Source organism: Lineus longissimus, chromosome 4 (assembly GCF_910592395.1).
Source record: "Lineus longissimus chromosome 4, tnLinLong1.2, whole genome shotgun sequence".
Classification (NCBI taxonomy): domain Eukaryota; kingdom Metazoa; phylum Nemertea; class Pilidiophora; order Heteronemertea; family Lineidae; genus Lineus; species Lineus longissimus.
This window is the reverse complement of record NC_088311.1, coordinates 18,920,284-18,945,262: the sequence shown is the minus strand read 5'-3', so window position 1 is coordinate 18,945,262 and position 24,979 is coordinate 18,920,284. Positions and strand designations below refer to the sequence as shown.

General features: G+C 39.9%; 2 protein-coding genes across 2 annotated transcripts; both read right to left on the bottom strand.

Moving 5' to 3' along the window:
- Positions 1 to 689: 689 nt before the first annotated feature.
- LOC135486449 (uncharacterized) lies at positions 690 to 5,955 on the bottom strand. Its single transcript, XM_064769240.1, has 5 exons — positions 5,826 to 5,955; positions 4,704 to 4,770; positions 3,296 to 3,361; positions 2,652 to 2,893; positions 690 to 2,171 (listed from the first exon to the last, which is right to left on the bottom strand). The coding sequence occupies exons 1-5, from the start codon at positions 5,934 to 5,936 to the stop codon at positions 1,914 to 1,916; spliced, it is 744 nt and encodes a 247-aa protein (XP_064625310.1). The 5' UTR covers positions 5,937 to 5,955; the 3' UTR covers positions 690 to 1,913.
- Positions 5,956 to 7,281: 1,326 nt separating this feature from the next.
- Positions 7,282 to 14,121, bottom strand: LOC135486394 (uncharacterized). Its single transcript, XM_064769158.1, has 5 exons — positions 14,005 to 14,121; positions 12,907 to 12,973; positions 10,040 to 10,105; positions 9,396 to 9,637; positions 7,282 to 8,914 (listed from the first exon to the last, which is right to left on the bottom strand). Exons 1-5 carry the CDS (start codon positions 14,113 to 14,115, stop codon positions 8,657 to 8,659), a joined length of 744 nt encoding a protein of 247 aa, XP_064625228.1. The 5' UTR covers positions 14,116 to 14,121; the 3' UTR covers positions 7,282 to 8,656.
- Between the last annotated feature and the right edge of the window lie 10,858 nt (positions 14,122 to 24,979).

Here is a 24,979-nt window from a genome sequence, read left to right as displayed (position 1 = left end):
CCTAAAACTTTTAAAGGCCTCCAAACTGACTAAAATTCTTCCAACTTTTGTTTGCACAGACTAGCAATTGAAAAGTCAAAAAGATATTTAATGACTTACTGTTGTGAGCAAATAAGTTTTATATTCAGTAAGAGTACACCAGTATATCAAATCAACAGCCCTTAAAGTATTTGAGCTGTTTGACCATGGGCAAGTGGATGTGAACAATTTGTCAGATATTCCATTTCCATCGATTGGAATTTTAATAAAATGAAATACAGAGCTTGGGAGGTCCTCGTTCAGACAGTCTTGTGGCTAAACAAATACACTTCTTGAAATCGATAATTACAATGTAAAAAAGATAAGAGCAACTTTTTACATCTGGTATATAGCACCTGAAATATCGTTTGTCGTGATCAATCACGACAAATGACACTTTAGATGCTAGATGTGAAATTATCTGACTAATTTACGGCAAGTAGAGATAAGTCTGCACTTGGTGACCCTGATACACTTCCTTCCCGACAATTGTATCGTCAGGACTGGTTTGAAATCACATCACCCTCCAAGCATCAAGGTTGACATTCTCCTTTGAGACGATTCCTCATCTACGCCTTCCGAATGTGCGCGCATTCGGCACAAGAGTCAACAGCAATAAACAAAAGAACGGCGACGTTTACTTGCTATACAAGCCACTAGGGCTTATTTGCTTCATTTGACTACAATATATCTGTTAATAATGTTCACGAAAGACGACACTTACATGCTATATTAGCTAGCTATTGCAGTTTAGAAAAATGATGATGTTCAAGGACGAGAATAAAAGCTATACAAGCTATTGGCGGTTGGTTCATTAGATGATTAGATAATATTCTAGAATGAGATTTCACGCTATACAAGCTATTGGCAGTTTGTTCCGTTTGATTATGAGATAATTTTCAAGAACGATGAGATTACACGCGGTCAAGAATGATGTGATTATTGACATGCAGGCTATTGCCAGTTCCTTTTATTTATTTACCTAGTATTTTTCAAGGACATCGAGATTCACACGCTTTGTCAGCTATGGTCACATACACTTTATAAAACCTTTGCCAGCTTTGTTTTATATGACTCTTCATTACCGTTTAATTGCCCTTGTCGGTTTAGGCCTAACGATCCCATGGAAGCTTTTTCGTGGGGTCGATGATATCAAGATTTGCCCTGATAACACATTGATATGACAGTAGAATAATGAAAATATTAGCTGAGGCGAGGGCGGGGTTTTTAAGGAGACAATAGACCGTGCATTCGGCTAGGTCTGAATTCTCTAAACTGCGTGGTATTTGGCGAAAAACGTAATATTTGCCTTGTACTGTTTCTTAAATTATTCAAATCATTTAAAATCACCTGATCTAATGAGATACACCTAAGTAAGTAGAGTTGCAACCTATCGCTCAGTAAGCGTTCTATTTGCGATGCATTGCAACTACTTTATGTATTTGCTAATGAGTGAGAGATACTTGCAAAAACCTGTTAATGAATACTGTAGCTGCTATAATGAATCGCTTAATGTGCGATGGCTTTGTCTTGCAATAATGACAGAAATGTGAACTGCAACTCGATTCATTGATTGCAACTGACTGCAAGAGTGCAACATATAATCAGTGTATCATGTTCATAACAGGTGGCAGTTCATGCGTTTTGTATTGAAACTAGCAGAAATTTTCTGGATGCTGGATTTTCACATTTAGAATCAAAAATCAAAATCTAGAAGGTGGTGACCTACTTTAATTTCCCTTTCTGAATAGCTCGATCCAAGCAGAAAGACATATCAAAAGCTCCGTCTTCAACTTAAACCTATAATTCGAGGAGCGCGAATTTCGTCTTTAATAGAAAACGTGTTAAAAGCAAATGGTGGTGTCGTCTCAGGCCGTTTGAACGCTTGAAATTCTCTATTTTGTGCAAACAACACATGTCATCTCGAAGCCTTGGACGTACGGAGGGCATGGCAGAGAGCCACACGCACTCTGTGCGTGGTACATCAGTCCTCCGTTATCATTTCTGGCGCCATTTTCACCCCCAGCTTCTGGTGCGTCATCCACGCATGCGTAGCTGTAGGCAGCCTTGTGTTTGTGATGTCCCGTCATCAGGTAGCCCCAGTACTCCTGCTGCCAGTTACTTGGGCATGACTTCGTTCCTGGAATCATGAGCTGAAATGGGGAAGCTTTAGTTTATAGCTAAGGCAGGAGGGAACGACTTTGTCATGGGATATAGCATTGAGAACAATTTTTAGAGTTACTTGTGATATTTTTAGCGGCATGTCAGAGAACCATTTGGTTACACATGGGCGGTTCCTTAAAATATGTTTTGTGAGCGTGGTGGCCGAGTGAAATAGCGTCCGCGTTCCCATACAAAAAACATATTGAGAAAATCTTAATCTATGTTTGATACTAAATACATTGCATACGATTTGCCAGTACTACGAGTAAATACGTTAGACTTTGCATGCTAGTAGTATCTACTTCGTAAGTATGCATATGACACAATAATAACTGGATGAGGGTATAAACACTATAAATACTGGATGAGGGTATAAACACTATAAATACTGGATGGGGGTATAAGCACTATAAATACTGGATGAGGGTATAAACACTATAAATACTGGATGAGGGTATAGTTCAACTTACCATGCTGGTGCGAACTCTATTCCTGCATACGGCACATCGGAGATCGGAATCGTGGAGGCCATTCGGATCAGCGTTGGCAGTGCTAAAGAAGTTCATATCGTCTACTTGGAGTTCGATTCCGTTCAGCCATGCCCGGTCGTCTTCACTTGCAGCCGTCTTCGAGGCGTATTCTGGTTTGTCGGATACACAGATATACTCGGCAGAGCCACCTACATGGGTATAGTACTCAGCCCCTCCGTAACCTGGTGGAAAAAGGAAAAGGCTTGGGCAAACTCATATAACAACAACATGGTGAAATTTGTTAAAAACAGATAATGACCGTAACAGTTTCAGCCCCAAATGCGAATATAACGTGGCTGTGTTGTGAAGCCGCTATTTGCCCACAATTCGGAATTGTCTTTTTCCCAAAAAATGTTTGTGGCAAGTTATCGTTTCTGGTGACTGCATGGAGCGCATGTAGGGCGTCAAAGTTGGCCCCAACGTTGAAAGCCAGTTAAAATTAGTTTCAAAACTTGGCACCAGGATGTTTGGGTTGTGGATAGCCATGTACATTTTACGCGGGACTAAAATAGCATCAGGGACCAACATGTCAGACTATTACATGAATTTGTAAGACGTCTCGTAGAACTGTCTGTCATAATTACCTGCATATACTAATTCTGCATCAAGTGGACAAACCGTACGACCCCAGCGAATGTACGTAGCGCCACCTGCCCGATAAGATAAGATATTGATTACATATCTTGTCCGAAAACGGAAATTCAAAAATGGAAAACCAATCAGGATGTTTGCAATATTAAGTGTTTAAAGACGAATTGCCATCCTTAATCATAATCAGACCTCTTCAATGGAGATTATAGGCAAAAGTTATAGGGCAAAGTCACTGGTGACCCTTGATTGTTCAAGGGGTGTCTACAAAACTAAGACGTAAGACGTAAGACGTAAGACCTACAAAACTAAGACCCTCCACCTACAAAACTAAGACCAACAAAACTAAGATCCCCACCTACAAAACTAAGACCTACAAAAATATTATGGTTCTCAGGGTAGGCCATCCTTTTACTAGACTTGTATGCATGCAGTCGGTCTGTCATCAGAGGTTAAAATGGAGTGTATTTATAACAGGCATGTGGTAATGGGAATAACATTACATTCCAACAAGTATTTGATGCAATAGCAGAGCCACTGTGGATGTTTCTATCATGCACAAAACACGTATTGTCCACCATTTGTTTTTCACAGTTTAGCCTGAGGAGTCAGGGGTGGCTCTACAGTAAGAAGATTTCGAGCAATAGGGTCTTTGCATCCTTTAAAAGGAAATCATGCAGTGTTCAATCAATCATGCAGACATCAAAACATTCTCAGAGTACTGCTAACAGGATTATCTTGCTTAAATACAATTAAGTGTCCATCACATTCCAACTTCATTTCTCAAACAAGGGGAGGGCAGTAAGATGCCCTGATTTCCTCAGGATGCCTGGGACCTAGTTCATGTAGTTTTGTATGTAGGGGTCTTAGTTTTGTAGGTGGTGGTGAGGGTCTGAGTTTTGTAGGTCTAGTTTTGTTGGTGGGGATCTTATTGTTGTAGTTCTTAGTTTTGTAGGTGGGGACTTAGTTTTGTAGGTGGAGGGTCTTAGTTAGGTCATACTGTCCTAGGTCTGTCTTAGGTCTTAGTTTTGTAGACACCCATTGTTCAAAACGGAAATGAACACAATCATGGACACAGACGTGATTTAGTGCACTAACATAACAATGTGACTAACTATAGCCTTGCATTGTAAAGTCAGAGATATATCTCTGGGCAAGTCATACCTCCATGACATTACAACTGGATATCTGGTGTATAAACTATGGTAACAATCATTCTAATTTCATCCCATCTTCTATCATAATACCATTATACCGGACACATTATGATATTCTTTACCAGAATGCAGTATATAATTGATTAGCTACAAATTGTATATGGAAGATATAAATGTATGGACATCTCAATCTGACTATACTATCACTAATTTTAGAAAATCAGAAACCATTGGATCGGGTACCTACCAGCTGCATTTTGACCAGAGGATCCGGCAGTACGTTTCACCCGAACACTTCCCTCTTCTTCAAGTTGCTTAAATGATTCAGTAAAGAAACGTAGTAGACTTTGAGTTGGTCATTCAGAAATAATTTGGTAACGCCCGTATTCAGCGATTGGGCTGTACTGTCGAGTCGTTCACTGGGAAGGACTATGCCAAAAGATACCTGTCCAGATGTTTTAAAAGAAGGAGAAAATAGGGCCAATTTAAAAGAATTTTGCCCAAGTTTTCATTTTTTTAAGCGGTCCTGGCACGACGCAGACCTGGTCCAGTGACGACTTCAATGGCATGTAAAAAAACCAACAGGGAACTTTCTACACCAGGCAGTGGTTGAATGCCTGTTTAAGATTGGTAAAAAGGATACATCTTAAGTGCTAGTGAATGGTGATGTTATTTATGGTATAAATACAAGGTTGAGTACTGTGCCAAAGTCTGGTGACGTCAAAACCTTTCGGATCGTTAATATACCGCGTCTTTCAAAGCTTCCCATGCCATATAAGCGTTTCGGGACAGGTTTTCTTAATTAGGGCGGGGTCGTTCAACATTGTTGACATTTTCACGGAATTTACCGACATTTGCCTTCAGACGAAACATACAGTACATTATAAATAAATTACACGTATTCGATAGTGGAGAGCTTGGCACGATACCGAGGCGCAAAACGAAGATAGACTGTTGATCGGCATTTTTGATTTTCTGAAAAGCGTTCGCGTACACGTACATTAAAAACATCCCTCCTTGCGAACGGTTTATACGCTCGTGAAAATATTCGAAATGTTGAACCACGACTTCAACAGCACTGTTGTTGACATTAATCACGGCAGACTTGGACATGTATCAACAGCTCCTGGGTTAAACTAACGAAATCGTTATCGTTGGACAGGTTTTACCACAAAAAAAGAACCCAGGAAAATTGGACAAATGTGAACTGATAAACTGTATCGCAGTGCGGCCGCAAGCATAATTCCTGATACCAGGAACATGCAGCTAGTTGATCAACAGACACAGTCATGGATTTCGCCAAGTTGCCTGAGAAGGCTTCTCCAATATATTTACTTTGAGGTACATTGTAATCAATAATCGATCTTACCTTTATCCTGCTTTCATATCTCGTTTGCAGAACAGCTACCCAGCAACAGAGGCCTAAAAATGCGCCCACCACCACATAGGTTTTCAGTTGATCCCGTTTAAAGACGACCATCTTGAAGAGAACTTTGATCTCAAATAGACCAGCTGAGATATTGCGTTCTAACCTGGCCCAGATACGCTTGTCTCATAAACCAAGAACTTCTATATACACGTATATAATCGACACTAATGAAATGAGTTATCCTCGGTTATACTTAAAAAGGTAAGCATCATGGTAACATCACATTGGTAGAATAACAATCTTAGCGACAGACTGTTTTTAAATCGGAGATTAGAATAAGTATTTCTCAAACAACACACAAAATGGAAACTTTGTCAACAAATCTTGCAAATGAATTAGGGTATCACATATCTATTGATTAGGTAAAGAACTGAAAAACAGAAATTCGTGATATCATCTTGTATAAAATGACGATAAATGTTGCTCTACCATAACAGTCAGTCTTACTCCGAGTTAATTCCCCCCCCCCCCCCGACTTACTAAGTCGTCCCCCCCGACTTACTAAGTCGTCCCCCCGACTTACTAAGTCGTCCCCCCGACTTACTAAGTCGTCCCCCCGACTTACTAAGTCGTCCCCCCGCGATAATAAGTCGTCCCGCCGAGAATTGTTTTTTTTTCGATGTCCTTTCCCAGCCACCGTTAACATCACTAAAACCACCAATTTTAAATAAAACGCCATATTTTTTACTCTCCCTGTTTTAAGATCAGGATAACCGGTCCATTAAGTAACCCCAGACACTGATCCAAGTTAGGCTACTAAGAACTGTCAGTTTTGGCATGACAGGTAACTGCATGGTGCATGTCGTACAGCACTGTATGTACTATTCATGTTCCTTAAACTTTTAAAGGCCTCCAAACTGACTAAAATTCTTCCAACATTTTGTTTGCACAGACCAGCAATTCAAAAGTCAAAAAGATATTTAATGACTTACTGTTGTGAGCAAATAAGTTTTATATTCAGTTAGAGTATACCAGTATATCAAATCAACAGCCCTTAAAGTATTTGAGCTGTTTGACCATGGGCAAGTGGATGTGAAGAATCAGTCAGATATTCCACTTCCATCGATTGGAATTTAAATAAAATGGAATACAGAGCTTGGGAGGTATTCGTTTAGATGACATTTCAGATGCTATATGTGAAAATATCTTGACTAATTTACAGCAAGTAGAGATATGCCTGCACTTGATCACCGTGATATACTTCCTTCCCGACAATTGTATCGTCAGGACTGGTTTGAAATGACATCACCCTCCAAGCATCAAGGTTGACAATCTCCTTTGAGACGATTCCTCATCTACGCCTTCCGAATGTGCGCGCATTCGGCACAAGAGTCAACAGCAATAAACAAAAGAACGGCGACGTTTACTTGCTATACAAGCCACTAGGGCTTATTTGCTTTATTTGACTACTATATATCTATTAATAATGTTCCACGAAAGACGACACTTACTTGCTATGTTAGCAAGCTATTGCAGTTTGAAAAAATGATGATGTTCAAGGACGATAATAAAAGCTATACAAGCTATTGGCGGTTGGTTCATTAGATTATTAGATAATATTCTAGAATGAGATTTCACGCTATACAAGCTATTGGCAGTTTGTTCCGTTTGATTATGAGATAATTTTTAAGAACGATGAGATTACACGCTATATCAATCTGATTCTCATATTTTCACGCTCCTTTTCAATGAACAGTGATAATATAGTTTGAAATCGATGAGAGGTAACAACCTTGGTGGTTCCAAGATGACGCTATCAGCTAGGGTTGTTTTTTTCTGCTTCATGAATACTTACAGGTCAAGAATGATGTGATTATTGACATGTAGGCTATTGCCAGTTGCTTTTATTTCTCTACCAAGTATTTTTTAAGGGCATCGAGATTTACACGCTATGTCAGCTATGGTTACATACACTTTATTAAACCTTTGCCGGCTTTGTTTTATATGACTATTCATTACCGTTTAATTGCCCTTGTCGGTTTAGGCCTAACGATCCCATGGAAGCTTTTTCGTGGGTGTCGATGATATCAAGATTTGCCCTGATAACACATTGATATGACAGTAGAATAATGAAAATATTAGCTGAGGCGAGGGCGGGGTTTTTAAGGAGACAACAGACCGTGCATTCGGCTAGGTGTGAATTCTCTAAACTGCGTGGTATTTGGCAAAAACGTAATATTTGCCTTGTACTGTTTCCTAAATTATTCAAATCATTTAGAATCACCTGATCTAATGAGATACACCTAAGTAAGTATAGTTGCAACCTGTCGCTCAGTAAGCGTTCTATTTGCGATGCATTGCAACTACTTTATGTATTTGCTAATGAGTGAGAGATACTTGTAAAAACCCGTTAATGAATACAGTAGCTGCTATAATGAATCGCTTAACGTGCGATGGCTTTGTCTTGCAATAATGACAGAAATGTGAACTGCAACTCGATTCATTGATTGCAACTGACTGCAAGAGTGCAACATATAATCAGTGTATCATGTTCATGACAGGTGGCAGTTTATGCGTTTTGTATTGAAACTAGCAGAAATTTTCTGGATGCTGGATTTTCACATTTAGGCATATTTGACTTAAAATCTAGGAGGTGGTGACCTACTTTAATTTCCCTTTCTGAATAGCTCGATCCAAGCAGAAAGACATATCAAAAGCTCCGTCCTCAACTTAAACCTATAATTCGAGGAGCGCGAATTTCGTCTTTAATAGAAAACGTGTTAAAAGCAAATGGTGGTGTCGTCTCAGGCCGTTTGAACGCTTGAAATTCTCTATTTTGTGCAAACAACACATGTTATCTCGAAGCCTTGGACGTACGGAGGGCATGGCAGAGAGCCACACCAACCCTGTGCGTGGAACATCAGTCCTCCGTCATCATTTCTGGCGCCATTTTCACCCCCAGCTTCTGGTGCGTAATCCACGCATGCGTAGCTGTAGGTAGCCTTGTGTTTGTAATGTCCCGTCATCAGGTAGCCCCAGTACTCCTGCTGCCAGTTACTTGGGCATGACTTCGTTCCTGGAATCATGAGCTGAAATGGGGAAGCTTTAGTTGATAGCTAATGCAGGAGGGATCGACTTTGTCCTAGGATATAGCATTGAGAACAATTTTTAGAGTTACTAGTGATATTTTTAGCGGCATGTCCAGAGAACCATTTGGTTAAACATGGGCGGTTCCTTAAGATATGTTTTGTGAGCGTGGTGGCCCAGTGAAATAGCGTCCGCGTTCCCATACAAAAAACATATTGAGAAAATCTTAATCTATGTTTGATACTAAATACATTGCATACGTTTTGCCAGTACTACGAGTAAATACGTTAGACTTTGCATGCTAGTAGTATCTACATCGTAAGTATACGTATGACACAATAATAACTGGATGAGGGTATAAACACTATAAATACTGGATGAGGGTATAAAGACTATAAATACTGGATGAGGGTATAAAGACTATAAATACTGGATGAGGGTATAAACATTATAAATACTGGATGAGGGTATAGTTCAACTTACCATGCTGGTGCGAACTCTACTCCTGCATACTGCACATCGGACATCGGAATTGTAGAGGCCATGCGGATCAGCGTTGGCAGTGCTAAAGAAGTTAATACCGTCTACTTGGAGTTCGATTCCGGTCAGCCATGCCCGGTCGTTTTCACCTGCAGCCGTCTTCGAGGCGTATTCTGGTTTGTCGGATACACAGATATACTCGGCAGAGCCACCTACATGGGTATAGTGCTCAGCCCCTCCATAACCTGGTGGAAAAAGGAAAAGGCTTGGGCAAACTCATATAACAACAACATGGTGAAATTTGTCAAAAACAGATAATGACCGTAACAGTTTCAGCCCCAAATGCAAATATAACGTGGCTGTGTTGTGAAGCCGCTATTTGCCCACAATTCGGAATTGTCTTTTTCCCAAAAAATGTTTGTGGCAAGTTATCGTTTCTGGTGACTGCATGGAGCGCATGTAGGGCGTCAAAGTTGGCCCCAACGTTGCAAGCCAGTTAAAATTAGTTTCAAAACTTGGCATCAGAATGTTTGGGTTGGGGGTAGCCATGGACATTTTACGCGGGACTAAAATAGCATCAGGGACCAACATGTCAGACTATTACATGAATATGTAAGACGTCTCGTAGGACTGTCAGTCATAATTACCTGCATATACTAATTCTGCATCAGCTGGACAAACCGTACGACCCCAGCGAATGTACGTAGCGCCACCTGCACGATAAGATAAGATATTGATTACATATCTTGTCCGAAAACGGAAATTCAAAAATGGAAAACCGATCAGGATGTTTGCAATATTAAGTGTTTAAAGGCCACGACTCCTGCTTTTATGATTGCATGACATGTACAGATCCTCAAAGAGTAGACTTAAAGCTCCGCATTAAATCAAGTTTGATCAAAATTGAAGCACCCAGTCCAGAGATAAAGCAAGATTAACTGTTTTGTTTACATGTTATGTAACAGCCTTGGTTAGGTTTCTTAGTGAAGTCAGGCGGCAAGTTTACTGACATAGATCAGACTGATGTTTGATTTCTTACTATAATGGTATAAATTTGTCTGTATTACCATACCTTATTATAGGGTATATCGAATGTCAATGAAAAACAGACTTCATATATCAATTTTAAGAGCATTCATTGATATTTGTCCTCCCAAGTAGGGCAATAGCCTGATCTACATCACAACTTTTGCTGAACCCGCCGCCTGGCTTTAACAAGCCAGTTTGCTAGCCTGATTAGGTATTCTAAAAGGCCTTAGTCACAGTATATCATTGTTTCAAATACAAAATACATTACGCCTCGTTTTGATCGGAGCGGTCTTGGTATCGTAACCAATGACCGCCTGGGTAGGTATAAAATTCTGAATTTTAGCAGACGAATTATTTTCACCAAGAAGCAACGACTCAGCCCCACAAAACAATGTCAAGAACACGAGATTTTGAAGTATTCCCTGATATATTGGGATTTGTGAAGTAGGGAGGATACCCGAGGACTCTTTCGAGGTCGTCAGTCAGGATTCAGAAGAGGTCAAAGACGAGGAAATGGTAGAAATCGAGCTAGCAGACTGGGAATTCCCTTGCTGCGTGACGTCATCTTCACAAGCAACAATATGGCGGAGTTCCGGACACCAGGCTGGATCATTCTTTGACGAAAACGGAACATATATACCTTTCAAATCGTATTTAATTTGTTTAATTTTGAAACCTTTTAGAATAGAAATTAATACCTCGCTGTCGGTCATTGGTTGTATAATCAAGACCGCTCGGGTAGACCTCAAATTACGTCCAAAACCCTCGGCGAAGCGCCTCGGGTTTTGGACTGCATTTTCGGTCTACCCGAGCGGTCTTGATTATACAACCAATGACCGCCAGCTCGGTATTAATTCCTTAAATCAAGTTGCCAAACACATAAATGGCTATATCTTCAAAATGGATGGAGCTAATTGCATTGGGTTTTCTGTACTGTATAAAGTGTTAGGTACACTTTTGAAATCGTCTTACAGCAGAAAATGGCAAAATACCTGGAGTTATGGCCTTTAAAGACGAATTGCCATCCTTTATCATAATCAGACCTCTTCAATGGAGATTATAGGCAAGAGTTATAGGGCAAAGTCGCTGGTGACCCTTGATTGTTCAAGGGGTGTCTACAAAACTAAGACGTAAGACGTAGGACGTAAGACCTACAAAACTAAGACCCTCCACCTACAAAACGAAGACCAACAAAACTAAGATCCCCACCTACAAAACTAAGACCTACAAAAATATTATGGTTCTCAGGGTAGGCCATCCTTTTACTAGACTTGTATGCATGCAGTCGGTCTGTCATCAGAGGTTAAAATGGAGTGTATTTATAACAGGCATGTGGTAATGGGAATAGCATTACATTCTAACAAGTATTTGATGCAATAGCAGTGCCACTGTGGATGTTTCTATCATGCACAAAACACGTATTGTCCACCATTTGTTTTGCACAGTTTAGCCTGAGGAGTCAGGGGTGGCTCTATACAGTTATAAGATTTCGAGCAATAGGGTCTCTGCATCCTTTAAAAGGAAATCATGCAGTGTTCACTGTTACTCTCCGACTCTGCCCTGTTGCCATGCATGCGAAACAGCTCCCGAGGGATTCCACAGTATTTTTTAAATTTTTCTCCGTCTTGTTGAATTCTGATATGAATTCAAACATCAAAACATTCTCAGAGTACTGCTAACAGGATTATCTTGCTTAAATACAATTAAGTGTCCATCACATTCCAACTTCATTTCTCAAATAGGGGAGGGCAGTAAGATGCCTGATTTGCTCAGGATGCCTGGGACCTAGTTCATGTAGTTTTGTATGTAGGGGTCTTAGTTTTGTAGGTGGGATCTTAGTATTGTAGGTCTTAGTTTTGTAGGTGGGGGTCTTAGTTTTGTAGGTGGAGGGTCTTAGTTTTGTAGGTCTTAGGTCTAAGGTCTGTCCTAGGTCTGTCTTAGGTCTTAGTTTTGTAGACACCCATTGTTCAAAACGAAAATGAACACAATCATGGACACAGTCGTGATTTAGTGCATTAACATAACAATGTAACTGACTATAGCCTTGCATTGTAAAGTCAGAGTGGAATGAAATAATGGCTTGTTGACCCCAATAGGATGAATTGCGTCATTCTTACAGACGCAGAAAAAGGTGACTGGCAGTTGCAAAGTTTTTATCAATGCCTCATTTGTTGGTAATCCTGACTTTGACATGTTATATATAAAAGGGTGGGAGGAGATATATCTCTCGGCAAGTCATACCTCCATGACATTACAACTGGATATCTGGTGTATAAACTATAGTAAACAAATATAACAATCATTCTAATTTCATCCCATCTTCTATCATCCATTATACCGGGCACATTATGATATTTTAAACAGAATGCAGTATATAATTGATTAGCTACAAATTGTATATGGAAGATATAAATGTATGGACATCTCAATCTGACTATACTATCACTAATTTTAGAAAATCAGAATCATTGGATCGGGTACCTACCAGCTGCATTTTGACCAGAGGATCCGGCACTACGTTTCACCCGAACACTTCCCTCTTCTTCAAGTTGCTTAAATGATTCAGTAAAGAAACGTAGTAGACTTTGAGTTGGTCATTCAGAAGTAATTTGGTAACGGCCGTATTCAGCGATTGGGCTGTACTGTCGAGTCGTTCACTGGGAAGGACTTTGCCAAAAGATACCTGTCCAGATGTTTTAAAAGAAGGAGAAAATAGGGCCAATTTAAAAGAATTTTGCCCAAGTTTTCATTTTTTTAAGCGGTCCTGGCACGACACAGACCTTGTCCAGTGACGACTTCAATGGCATGTAAAAAAACCAACAGGGAACTTTCTACACCAGGCAGTGGTTGAATGCCTGTTTTAGATTGGTTAAAGGATACATTTTAAGTGTTAGTGAATGGTGATGTTATTTATGGTATAAAAAGAAGGTTGAGTACTGTGCCAACGTCTGGTGACGTCAAAACCTTTCGGATCGTTAATATACCACGTCTTTCAAAGCTTCCCATGCCATTTCATAAGCGTTTCGGGACAGGTTTTCTTAATTAGGGCGGGGTCGTTCAACATTGTTGACATTTTCACGGAATTTACCGACATACAGTACATTATAAATAAATTACACGTATTCGTTAGTGGAGAGCTTGGCACGATACCGAGGCGCAAAACGAAGATAGACCGTTGATCGGCATATTTGATTTTCTGAAAAGCGTACGCGGACACGTACATTAAAAACATCCCTCCTTTCGAACGGTTTGTACGCTCGTGAAAATATCCGAAATGTTGAACAACGACTTAAACAGCACTGTTGTTGGCATTTATGACGGCAGACTTGGACATGTATCAAAAGCTCCTGGGTTAAACTAACGAAATTGTTATCGTATGACAGGTTTTACCACAAAAAAAGAACCCAGGAAAATAGGACAAATGTGAACTGATAAACTGTATCGCAGAGCGGCCGCAAGCATAATTCCTGATACCAGGAACATGCAGCTAGTTGATCAACAGACACAGTCATGGATTTCGCCAAGTTGCCTGAGAAGGCTTTTCCAATATATTTACTTTGAGATAATCAATAATCGATCTTACCTTTATCCTGCTTTCATATCTCGTTTGCAGAACAGCTACCCAGCAACAGAGGCCTAGAAATGCGCCCACCACCACATAGGTTTTCAGTTGATCCCGTTTAAAGACGACCATCTTGAAGAGAACTTTCATTTCAAATGGACCAGCTGAGATATTGCGTTCTAACCTGGCCCAGATACGCTTGTCTCATAAACCAAGAACTTCTATATATATAATCGACACTAATGAAATTAGTTATTGTCGGTTATACTTAAAAAGGTAAGCATCATGGTAACAGCACATTGGCAGAATAACAATCTTAGCGTCAGACTGTTTTTAAATCGGAGATTAGAATAAGTATTTCTCAAACAACACACAAAATGGAAACTTTGTCAACAAATATTGCAAATGAATTAGGGTATCACATATCTATTGATTACGTAAAGAACTGAAAAACAGAAATTCGTGATATCATCTTGTGACGAATGACGATAAATGACGATAAATGTTGCTCTACCATAACAGTCAGTCTTACTCCGAGTTGAGTTTTTGCTAGTGTACATAAAAACATCACTTAAACCACCAATTTTAAAGAAGACGCCGTATTTTTTACTCTCCCTGTTTTAAGATCAGGATAACCGGTCCATTACGTAAACCCAGACACTGATCCAAGTTAGGCTACTAAGAACTGTCAGTTTTGGCATGACACGTAACTGCATGGTGCATGTCGTACAGCACTGCATGTACTATTCATGTTCCTAAAGGCCTCCAAACTGACTAAAATTCTTCGAACTTTTGTTTGCACAGACTAGCAATTAAACAGTCAAAAATATATTTAATGTCTCACTGTTTTGAGCAAATAAGTTTTATATTCAGTAAGAGTATACCAATATATCAAATCAACACCCCTTAAAGTATTTGAGCTGTTTGACCATGGGCTAGTGGATGTGAACAATTGTCAGATATTCCAATAAAATGAAATACAGAGTCTGGGAGGTATTCGTTTAGATGACATTTCAGATGGTATATCTGAAAATATATTGACTAATTTACAGCAATTAGAGATATGTCTGCACTTGATCACCGTGATACACTTCCTTCCCGACAATTGTATCGTCAGGACTGGTTTGAAATCACATCACCCTCCAAGCATCAAGGTTGACAATCTCCTTTGAGACGATTCCTCATCTACGCCTTCCGAATGTGCGTGCATTCGGCACAAGAGTCAACAGCAATAAACAAAAGAACTGCGACGTTTACTTGCTATACAAGCCACTAGGGCTTATTTGCTTTATTTGACTACAATATATCTGTTAATAATGTTCACGAAAGACGACACTTACATGCTATGTTAGCAAGCTATTGCTGTTTAAAAAAATGATGATGTTCAAGGACGAGAATAAAAGCTATACAAGCTATTGGCGGTTTGTTCATTAGATTATTAGATAATATTCTAGAATGGGATTTCACGCTATACAAGCTATTGGCAGTTTGTTCATTAGATTATTAGATAATATTCGAGAATGAGATTTCACGCTATACAAGCTATTGGCAGTTTGTTCCGTTTGATTATGAGATAATTTTCAAGAACGATGAGATTACACGCTATATCAATCTGATTCTCATATTTTCATACTCCCTTTCAATGAACAGTGATAATATAGTTTGAAATCGATGACAGGTAAAAACCTTGGTGGTTCCAAGATGACGCTATTAGCTAGGGCTGTTTTTTTCTGCTTCATGAATACTTACAGGTCAAGAATGATGTGATTATTGACATGCAGGCTATTGCCAGTTCCTTTTATTTCTTTACCTAGTATTTTTCAAGGACATCGAGATTCACACGCTATGTCAGCTATGGTTACATACACTTTATTAAACCTTTGTCAGCTTTGTTTTATATGACTCTTCATTACAGTTGAATTGCCCTTGTCGGTTTAGGCCTTACGATCCCATGGAAGCTTTTTCGTGGGGGTCGATGATATCAAGATTTGCCCTGATAACACTTTGATATGACAGTAGAATAATGAAAATATTGGCTGAGGCGAGAGCGGGGTTTTTAAGGAGACAAATAGACCGTGCATTCGGCTAGGTCTGAATTCTCTAAACTGTGTGGTATTGGGCAAAATCGAAATATTTGCCTTGTACTGTTTCATAAATTATTCAAATCATTTAAAATCACCTTTTCTATTGAGATACACCTAAGTAATTAGAGTTGCAACCCATCGCTCAGTAAGCGTTCTATTTGCGATGCATTACAACTACTTTATGTATTTGCTAATGAGTGAGAGATACTTGTAAAAGGGCTTTGCAAATCTTTGCAACCCATTAATGAATACTGTAGCTGCAATAATGAATCGCTTAACGTGCGATGGCTTTGTCTTGTAATAATGACAATAGGTGAACTGCAACATGATTCATTGATTGCAACTGACTGCAAGAGTGCAACATATAATCAGTGTATCATGCTCATAACAGGTGGCAGTTTATGCGTTTTGTATTGAAACTAGCAGAAATTTTCTGGTTGCTTGATTTTCACATTTAGGGATATTTTACTTAAAATCTAGGAGGTGGTGACCTACTTTAATTTCTGTTTCTGAATAGCTTGATCCAAGCAGAAAGACATATCAAAAGCTCCGTCCTCAACTTCAACCTATATTCGAGGAGCGCGTATTTCGTCTTTAATAGAAAACGTTTTAATAGCAAATGGTGGTGTCGTCTCAGGCCGTTTGAACGCTTGGATTCTCTATTTTGTGCAAACAACACATGTCACCTCGAAGCCTTGGACGTACGGAGGGCATGGCAGAGAGCCACACGAACCCTGTGCGTGGTACATCAGTCCTCCCCCATCATTTCTGGCGCCATTTTCACCCCCAGCTTCTGGTGCGTCATCCACGCATGCGTAGCTGTAGGCAGCCTTGTGTTTGTAATGTCCCGTCATCAGGTAGCCCCAGTACTCCTTCTGCCAGTTACTTGGGCATGATTTCGTTCCTGGAATCATCACCTGAAAGAGGAGCATAGGAGAAAGGTTTTCATCATAGCCAAGGCCGGAGGGGACGATTGTCTTGGGATATTTACATTGAGTGCAATTTCTAGTGTCACAAGTGATATTTCAGCGGCACGCCCTGAGATCCTTGGTGAAACATAGGCTGTTCATTCAATATCATGTTTTAGGAGCTTGGTGGCACAGTCGGAAAGCGCCCGCAATGTGATCGGAAGGTCGTGATTTCGTGACCTGGCTCGTATCTCTCAAAATGTATAATCAAAACTGGCCTGAAATAAAACAGTGCTGTGAACAGACACGTAGAGGTAATGACTATGTATGCAAAATATACCTTTTTCCTGATACATTTACTACAAAGTTACCACGAGTAAACGCTTTTACGTTTTGCTTTTACTACCAGTATTTTCTGTCTTTATATCAACACTACACACAACGCAGGAAGAGGTTATATACATACCATGCTAGAGCGAACCCTATTCCTGCATACTGCACATCGGATATCGGAATTATGGAGCCCATTCGGATCAGCGTTGGCAGTGCTAAAGAAATTCGTGCCAGATACTTGGAGTTCGACACCGTACAGCCATGCCCGGTCGTCTTCACTTGCAGCCGTCTTTGAGGCGTATTCCGGTTTGTCGGATACACAGATATACTCGGCAGAGCCACCTACATGGGTATAGTACTGAGCTCCTCCGTAACCTGGTGGAAAAAGGAAATTACTTGGGCAAACTCAAATAAGAACAACATGGTGAAATTTGTTAAAAACAGATAAAGACCGTAACAGTTTCAGCCCCAAATGCTAACACATCGTGGCTTGTGCCGTGACGCCGCTATTTGCACACAATTTATGATTGTTTTTTACCACAGTATATTTGTGACAAGGATCGCTTCTGGTGACTGCATGGAGCGCATGTAGGGCGTCAAAGTTGGCCCCAACTTTGAAAGCCAGTTAAAATTAGTTTCAAAACTTGGCACCAGGATGTTTGGGTTGTAGATAGCCATGTCCATTTTACGCGGGACTAAAAGAGCATCAGGGACCAACATGTCAGACTATTACATGAATATGTAAGACGTCTCGTAGGACTGTCAGTCATATTTACCTGCATATACTAATTCTGCATCAGCTGGACAAACCGTACGACCCCAGCGAATGTACGTAGCGCCACCTGCACGATAAGATAGGATATTTATTACATATCTTGTCCGAAAACTGAATTTCAAAAATGGAAAACCGATCAGGATGTTTGCAATATTAAGTGTTTAAAGACGAATTGCCATCCTGTATCATAATCAGACCACTTCAATGGAGATTATAGGCAAGAGTTATAGGGCAAAGTCACTGGTGACCCTTGAATGTTCAAGACGGAAATGAACACAATCATGGACACAGTCGTGATTTAGTGCATTAACATAACAATGTAACTGACTATAGCCTTGCATTGTAAAGTCAGAGTGGAATGAAATATGGCTTGTTGACCCCAATAGGATGAATTGCGTCATTCTTACAGACGCAGAAAAAGGTGACTGGCAGTTGCAAAGTTTTTATCAATGCCTCATTTGTTGGTAATCCTGATTTTGACATGTAATATATAAAAGGGTGGGAGGAGATATATCTCTGGGCAAGTCATACCTCTATGACCTTACAACTGGGTATCTGGTGGATAAACTATAGTAAAAAAATATAACAATCATTCTAATTTCATCCTATCTTCAATCATAATACAATTATACCGGACACATTATGATATTTTAACCAGAATGCAGTATATGATTGATTAGCTACAAATTGTACATGGAAGATATAAATGTATGGACATCTCAATCAGACTATACTATCACTAATTTTTTAATATCCGAAATCGTTGGATCGGGTACCTACCAGCTGCATTTTGACCAGAGGATCCGGCACTACGTTTTACCCGAACACTTCCCTCTTCTTCAAGTTGCTTAAATGATTCAGTAAAGAAACGTAGTAGACTTTGAGTTGGTCATTCAAAAGTAATTTGGTAATGTCCGTATTCAGCGATTGGGCTGCACAGTCGAGTCGTTCACTGGGAATGACTATGCCTAAAGATACATGATCAGAAGTTTTAAAAGAAGGAGAAAACAGGGCCATTTTAAAATGATTTTGCCCAAGTTTTCCTTTTATAAAGCGGTCCTGGCACGACGCAGACCTGGTCCAGTGACGACTTCAATGGCATGTAAAAAAAACCACAGGGAACTTTCTACACCAGGCAGTGGTTGAATGCCTGTTTTAGATTGGTTAAAACGATACATCTTAAGTGCTAGTGAATGGTGATGTTATTTATGGTATAAATACAAGGTTGAGTACTGTGCCAACGTCTGAACGTCAAAACCTTTCGGATCATTAATTCACCGCGTCTTTCAAAGCTTCCCATGCCATTTCATAAGCGTTTCGGGACAGGTTTTCTTAATTAGGGCGGGGTCGTTCAACATTGTTGACATTTTCACGGAATTTACCGACATTTGCCTTCAGACAAAATATACAGTATTTTATAAATAATTACATTTATTCGTTAGTGGTGAGCTTGGCACGATACCGAGGCGCAAAACGAAGATAGACCGTTGATCGGCATTTTTGTTGGCACTGTTGTTGGCATTTATGACGGCGGACTTGGACATGTATCAACAGCTCCTGGGTTAAACTAACGAAATCGTTATCGTTTGACAGGTTTACCGTAAAAAAAGAACCCAGGAAAATAGGACAAGTGAACTGATAAACTGTATCGCAGTGCGGCCGCAAGCATATTTCCTGATACCAGGAACATGCAGCTAGTTGATAAACAGACACATTCATGGATATCGCCGAGTTGCCTTAGAAGGCTTCTCCAATATATTTACTTTGAGGTAATCAATAATCGATCTTACCTTTATCCTGCTTTCATATCTCGTTTGCAGAACAGCCACCCAGCAACAGAGGCCTAGAAATGCGCCCACCACCACATAGGTTTTCAGTTGATCCCGTTTAAAGACGACCATCTTGAAGAGAACTTTGATTTCAAATAGACCAGCTGAGATATTGCGTTCTAACCTGGCCCAGATACGCTTATCTCATTATATATATATATATATAGTTTATTTATCGTACTCTTGTACATTTTACAGTATTGTGCATTGTGCGCTTACAAGAAAAGGTGCATTGAACAAGACAAGAACGTAAAAACAAAATACATGTATCAAAGTCTATTTATGAAAGAAAAATTCTCATGGATCCTCTGCCGCGGGGGGGGGGGGGGCAAAGGTCAACTTATCATTCGCATGCTAGATGCGTAATAGTATCTGACAGCTCATCTCTATCAAAGAGGTGATAGTCACCCCTGTCTCTCATCAGTATAAGATCCCTGATCACACTGCCTATGTCATTCGTTTCGATATCACCAACTTTGTTACCCCTTCTAATAAGGTTGTCCCTATCGGTCCCTATCTTCTCACATAGTACATTGATGTTTCCCCCGACGGAGGAACTACTTCCGTAAATGACTAATTTCGCAGACAGTTCAACCAGTTCATTATTACTTCTCAGAGCAGTCTTGAAAAATTTTAAAAACCTGCTGTGCATCTGAAATTCCGGATTGATATCCCGGCATATAGTAGGCAACAAATTTGAGTGTGTCCGATACGGTAATTTGAATAGTTTCCTTACACATTTCCTCCAGGTCGTAAGCAGTCTATCCATGTGCCTAGAAGAAAAATCCCACAGTACGCTGCCGTATAAACACATGACATATGTTTTGAACAGGCGATATTTTACATCAATGTCGCAATGACCAAATGCAGAGACAAGTGCATTAGTTCGGGCAATCATGTTTCCAATAGCTTGATCAATAAGTGTCTGCTCGGCGTGGGGGCCTATGATATGGCCCAGGTGATTTGCTATATCTTCTACCTCAAGTCTGTTGTTTTGCCACCTTAAAAAAGTATCGGCTGCTTCTTTTCCAAACAATAGGAAGTGTGTTTTAATGACATTGAACAATAATCTATACTCCTCGGAATATCTATCACAAATCTTAAGCATTTCCTGCATGCCATGTCTAGTGGGGCACAATAGAACTACATCATCGGCGTACGCCAATGCCCCTACAAATTGTTGGCCAATATAACATCCGTAACTCGACTGTTTCAAGTCCAGTAGCATTTCATCCGAGTAAATGCAGAATAAAATAGGGGACATTACTCCACCCTGCTTTATACCATTTTTTACATTAATTACCCTACTTAGAGTGTCCTTCCATTTTACTTGGACATATTGACACGTGTACAGCGTTGCCAGAAATTTCACAATCAGTGGACAACATTTCTTTTTTACTAACAAGTTGAACAGCCTGGTGTATTCAATCCTGTCGAATGCACGACTGGCATCTAATAACGTCACGTAAACATTACTTCCATGCGAGAGATAATAATCAATAACTTCTTTGAGCACAAATGTACACTGGGTGGTAGAACTCTTTTTCTTAAACCCAAATTGCAGATCAGATGTGCAAAAAACCTGAGGGCATTTTTCCATAATGATGTGGTCTAACACCTTACATAAGACACTACTTAATGCGATTCCTCTATAGTTATCAGAATCGTTAATAGACTTTCTCTTGTTCTTGGGGATAGGAATTATAATCGACCTTTTGAACGCCTCTGGTATGTAAGAATGGGACAACATGAGCGTGAAAAGCTCCGCTAGCTTCTTGTCGAGTACCTCTGTACCATGTATCAAATGGTCACTAAATAGAGTCTTCCCACCATCATGTTTTCCTTTGTTCAGTTTGAAAATAGCAGATCGAACTTCAACTGCTGAGATAGTGTGGCTAATGCACCCACATCTGTTAGTTTCACATCTAAAGTCTATGTCGTTGTCCAAGTCTTTAATTATATCACTCATCTGATCCTCGTCGTAACCAACCGATGAATATAAAGCCTCATATTTAACAGCAAACCTATCCGCGATGGATCTGTCATCCATAGCATCATCAATTCTCACCGCGTAGGTCTGTTTCTTCTTTTTTCCCCTATTGATCAACTTCCAGAAGTCGCTGTCATTCTTTTCCAGGTATGCCATTGCTATTCTATTACTCTCAGCTACCTTATTCTCCTTTTTGGAGAGTTTGACGGCATGGTGGTATCTCGCCCGAGTCGTTTTACGTATCTCGAATACGACCCCTTGCCTTTGCGACCCCCCGGCCTTCCAGATGTTGTGCCAAAGCAGCGCCCTTTCTCTAAGCTCTCTAATGTTTTCGTTCCACCCTGGAAAAGGTTTCCGACCTTTTGCCTGAGCATTGACCTGACAAGGAAAACATTCTTCCCCTGCAGTTAAACATGCACTAATGATATCATTGTGTAAAGCCTCGATCCCTTCCTTGTGGTCATTACATTTGAATATATTACAATAGTCGCGTGCCGTTCTTTCAATGGCGTTCACCTCCCTGTCTAGATTAAACTTATATTGCACAATGTCTTCTGGGGCGAGTGAGTCCCATTTAGGCACATTTCCTCGGGCACCGGCTGACTGCCCTTCATTATAAACATGTTCAATCTGCATGTTAAACTCGACAGAAAGTGGCGAGTGATCTGAAAAGTTATCGACATCGTGAGTCACTCTATGGTCAGATATGTCCCCCAGAAGATTCTCTGTGATATAGAAATGGTCTAACACTGACCTGCTGTTGTTTAGGTTTATGCCTGTTTCGCCTATTCCTGTTTCGCCTATTCCTGTTTCGCCTACAAAATTCCTGTTTCGCCTATTCCTGTTTCGCCTATTCCTGTTTCGCCTACTTTCCAGTACCCCTACAATAAATCGACTCTCCCACGGGGAACCTTAGGGATGCATGTCCATTTTATGGGGAAAATGTGAGGGGACAATTGGATGAGGTTAACGATGTGATGACAATTTGACTAATCAAATGCCATCAACTTTGTTATGCCATGACCGTTTTGAAAGAGTCACCTTGAAAGCGGGGACAGTCCGGGACTTATTTGACCATAGGACCATAGGACCATACTGACACACAGTAAAAACTAATAGATTAAGTAGAGTAAAGCAGTCGTTTATTTTATGAAAACTGAATTCATGAGTTTTTGATAAAAATACATAATATTGTACATTCTCATAATCATTTGATCAAAATCAGCTGTAAAACCCATGTCATAATATACATGTAGGTACAGCACATATAAAGTCAAACAAGGTGGAAAATACATATCATGATATTATGTCAGACACGGTAACTGATGGCATCAACGTAACTCATTATGTCCCTCTCTCCATTGACGTATTGTTTCAATGCGTACATATGTGGCTCTCCTCGGGTTTGGTCGGTCAGTAAGGGACGGTTCATATTCCTACGTCTGTGGGGAAGTTAGCAATACATTTGAATAGGCGAAACAGGAATTAGGCGAAACAGGAATAGGCGAAACAGGAATAGGCGGAACAGGAATAGGCGAAACAGGAATACACCGTTGTTTATCTTACTCTCGAATGTAAAATCAATCTCACCAAAATCGCTGATAGTCTTCAGTGACTCTGACTGCAGGAATATCTCAAGTTGTTGAGTCGTGTTCAGATGCGTTCTGACCCAATCTACATTAAAATCTCCTCCAAGAATTATTCGGTCAATATCTTGTTGAGCAAACAGAGCATTCAATTCTTGTAAAGTGTCTTCGTACTCGGTGGGGTTATCGACGCCTGGCATATATACATTGCACATAAGTATTTTTACCGAGTCAGTTAATTCTACAACAATGGCGCAAAACCGGTTCGTTTTGAAAGTAACTGGCGAGATTACATGCCTGATACTAGTCTTCCAGAGGATGGCAGTGCCACCATAAGGCCTGCCCCTCGTTATAACGCCAGGCTCCATCCCAGATACCGCGTGGGCATTGCATTCGGGAAATCTACTGGTCAACACATCAAAAAGTTCGCACTCGTGAAGCCAGTGTTCTTGCACAAATATAAAATCGTATTTGTCAGAAAGGATTGTCAGGTATTCAACTCTCCCAGTACCAAGAACTTCTATATACATGTATATAATCGACACTAATGAAATGAGTTATCCTCGGTTATACTTAAAAAGGTAAGCATCATGGTAACAGCACATTGGCAGAATAACAATCTTAGCGACAAACTGTTTTTAAATCGGAGATTAGAATAAGTATTTCTCAAACAACACAAAAAATGGAAACTTTGTCAACAAATATTGCAAATGAATAAGGGTATCGCATATTTATTGATTAGGTAAAGAACTGAAAAACAGATATTCATGATATCATCTTGTATAAAATGACGATAAATGTTGCTCTACCATAACTCTCAGTCTTACTCCGAGTTGATTTTTTGCTAGTGTACATAAAAACATCACTAAAACCACCAATTTTAAAGAAAACGTCATATTTTTTGCTCTCCCTGTTTTAAGATGATAACCGGTCCATTACGTAACCCCAGACACTGATCCAAGTTAGGCTACTATTCAGTTTTGGCATGACACGTAACTGCATGGTGCATGTCGTACAGCACTGCATGTACTCTTCATGTTCCTAAAGGCCTCCAAACTGACTAAAATTCTTCCAACTTTTGTTTGCACCGACTAGCAATTGAAAAGTCAAAAAGATATTTAATGACTTACTGTTGTGAGCAAATAAGTTTTATATTCAGTAAGAGTATACCAGTATATCAAATCAACAGCCCTTAAAGTATTTTAGCTGTTTGACCATGGGCAAGTGGATGTGAACAATTTGTCAGATATTCCACTTCCATCGATTGGAATTTAAACAAAATGAAATACAGAGCTTGGGAGGAATTCGTTTAGATGACATTTCAAATGGTATATGTGAAAATATCTTGACTAATTTACAGCAATTAGAGATATGTCTGCACTTGGTCACCGTGATACACTTCCTTCCCGACAATTGTATCGTCAGGACTGGTTTGAAATCACCTCACCCTCCAAGCATCAAGGTTGACAATCTCCTTTGAGACGATTCCTC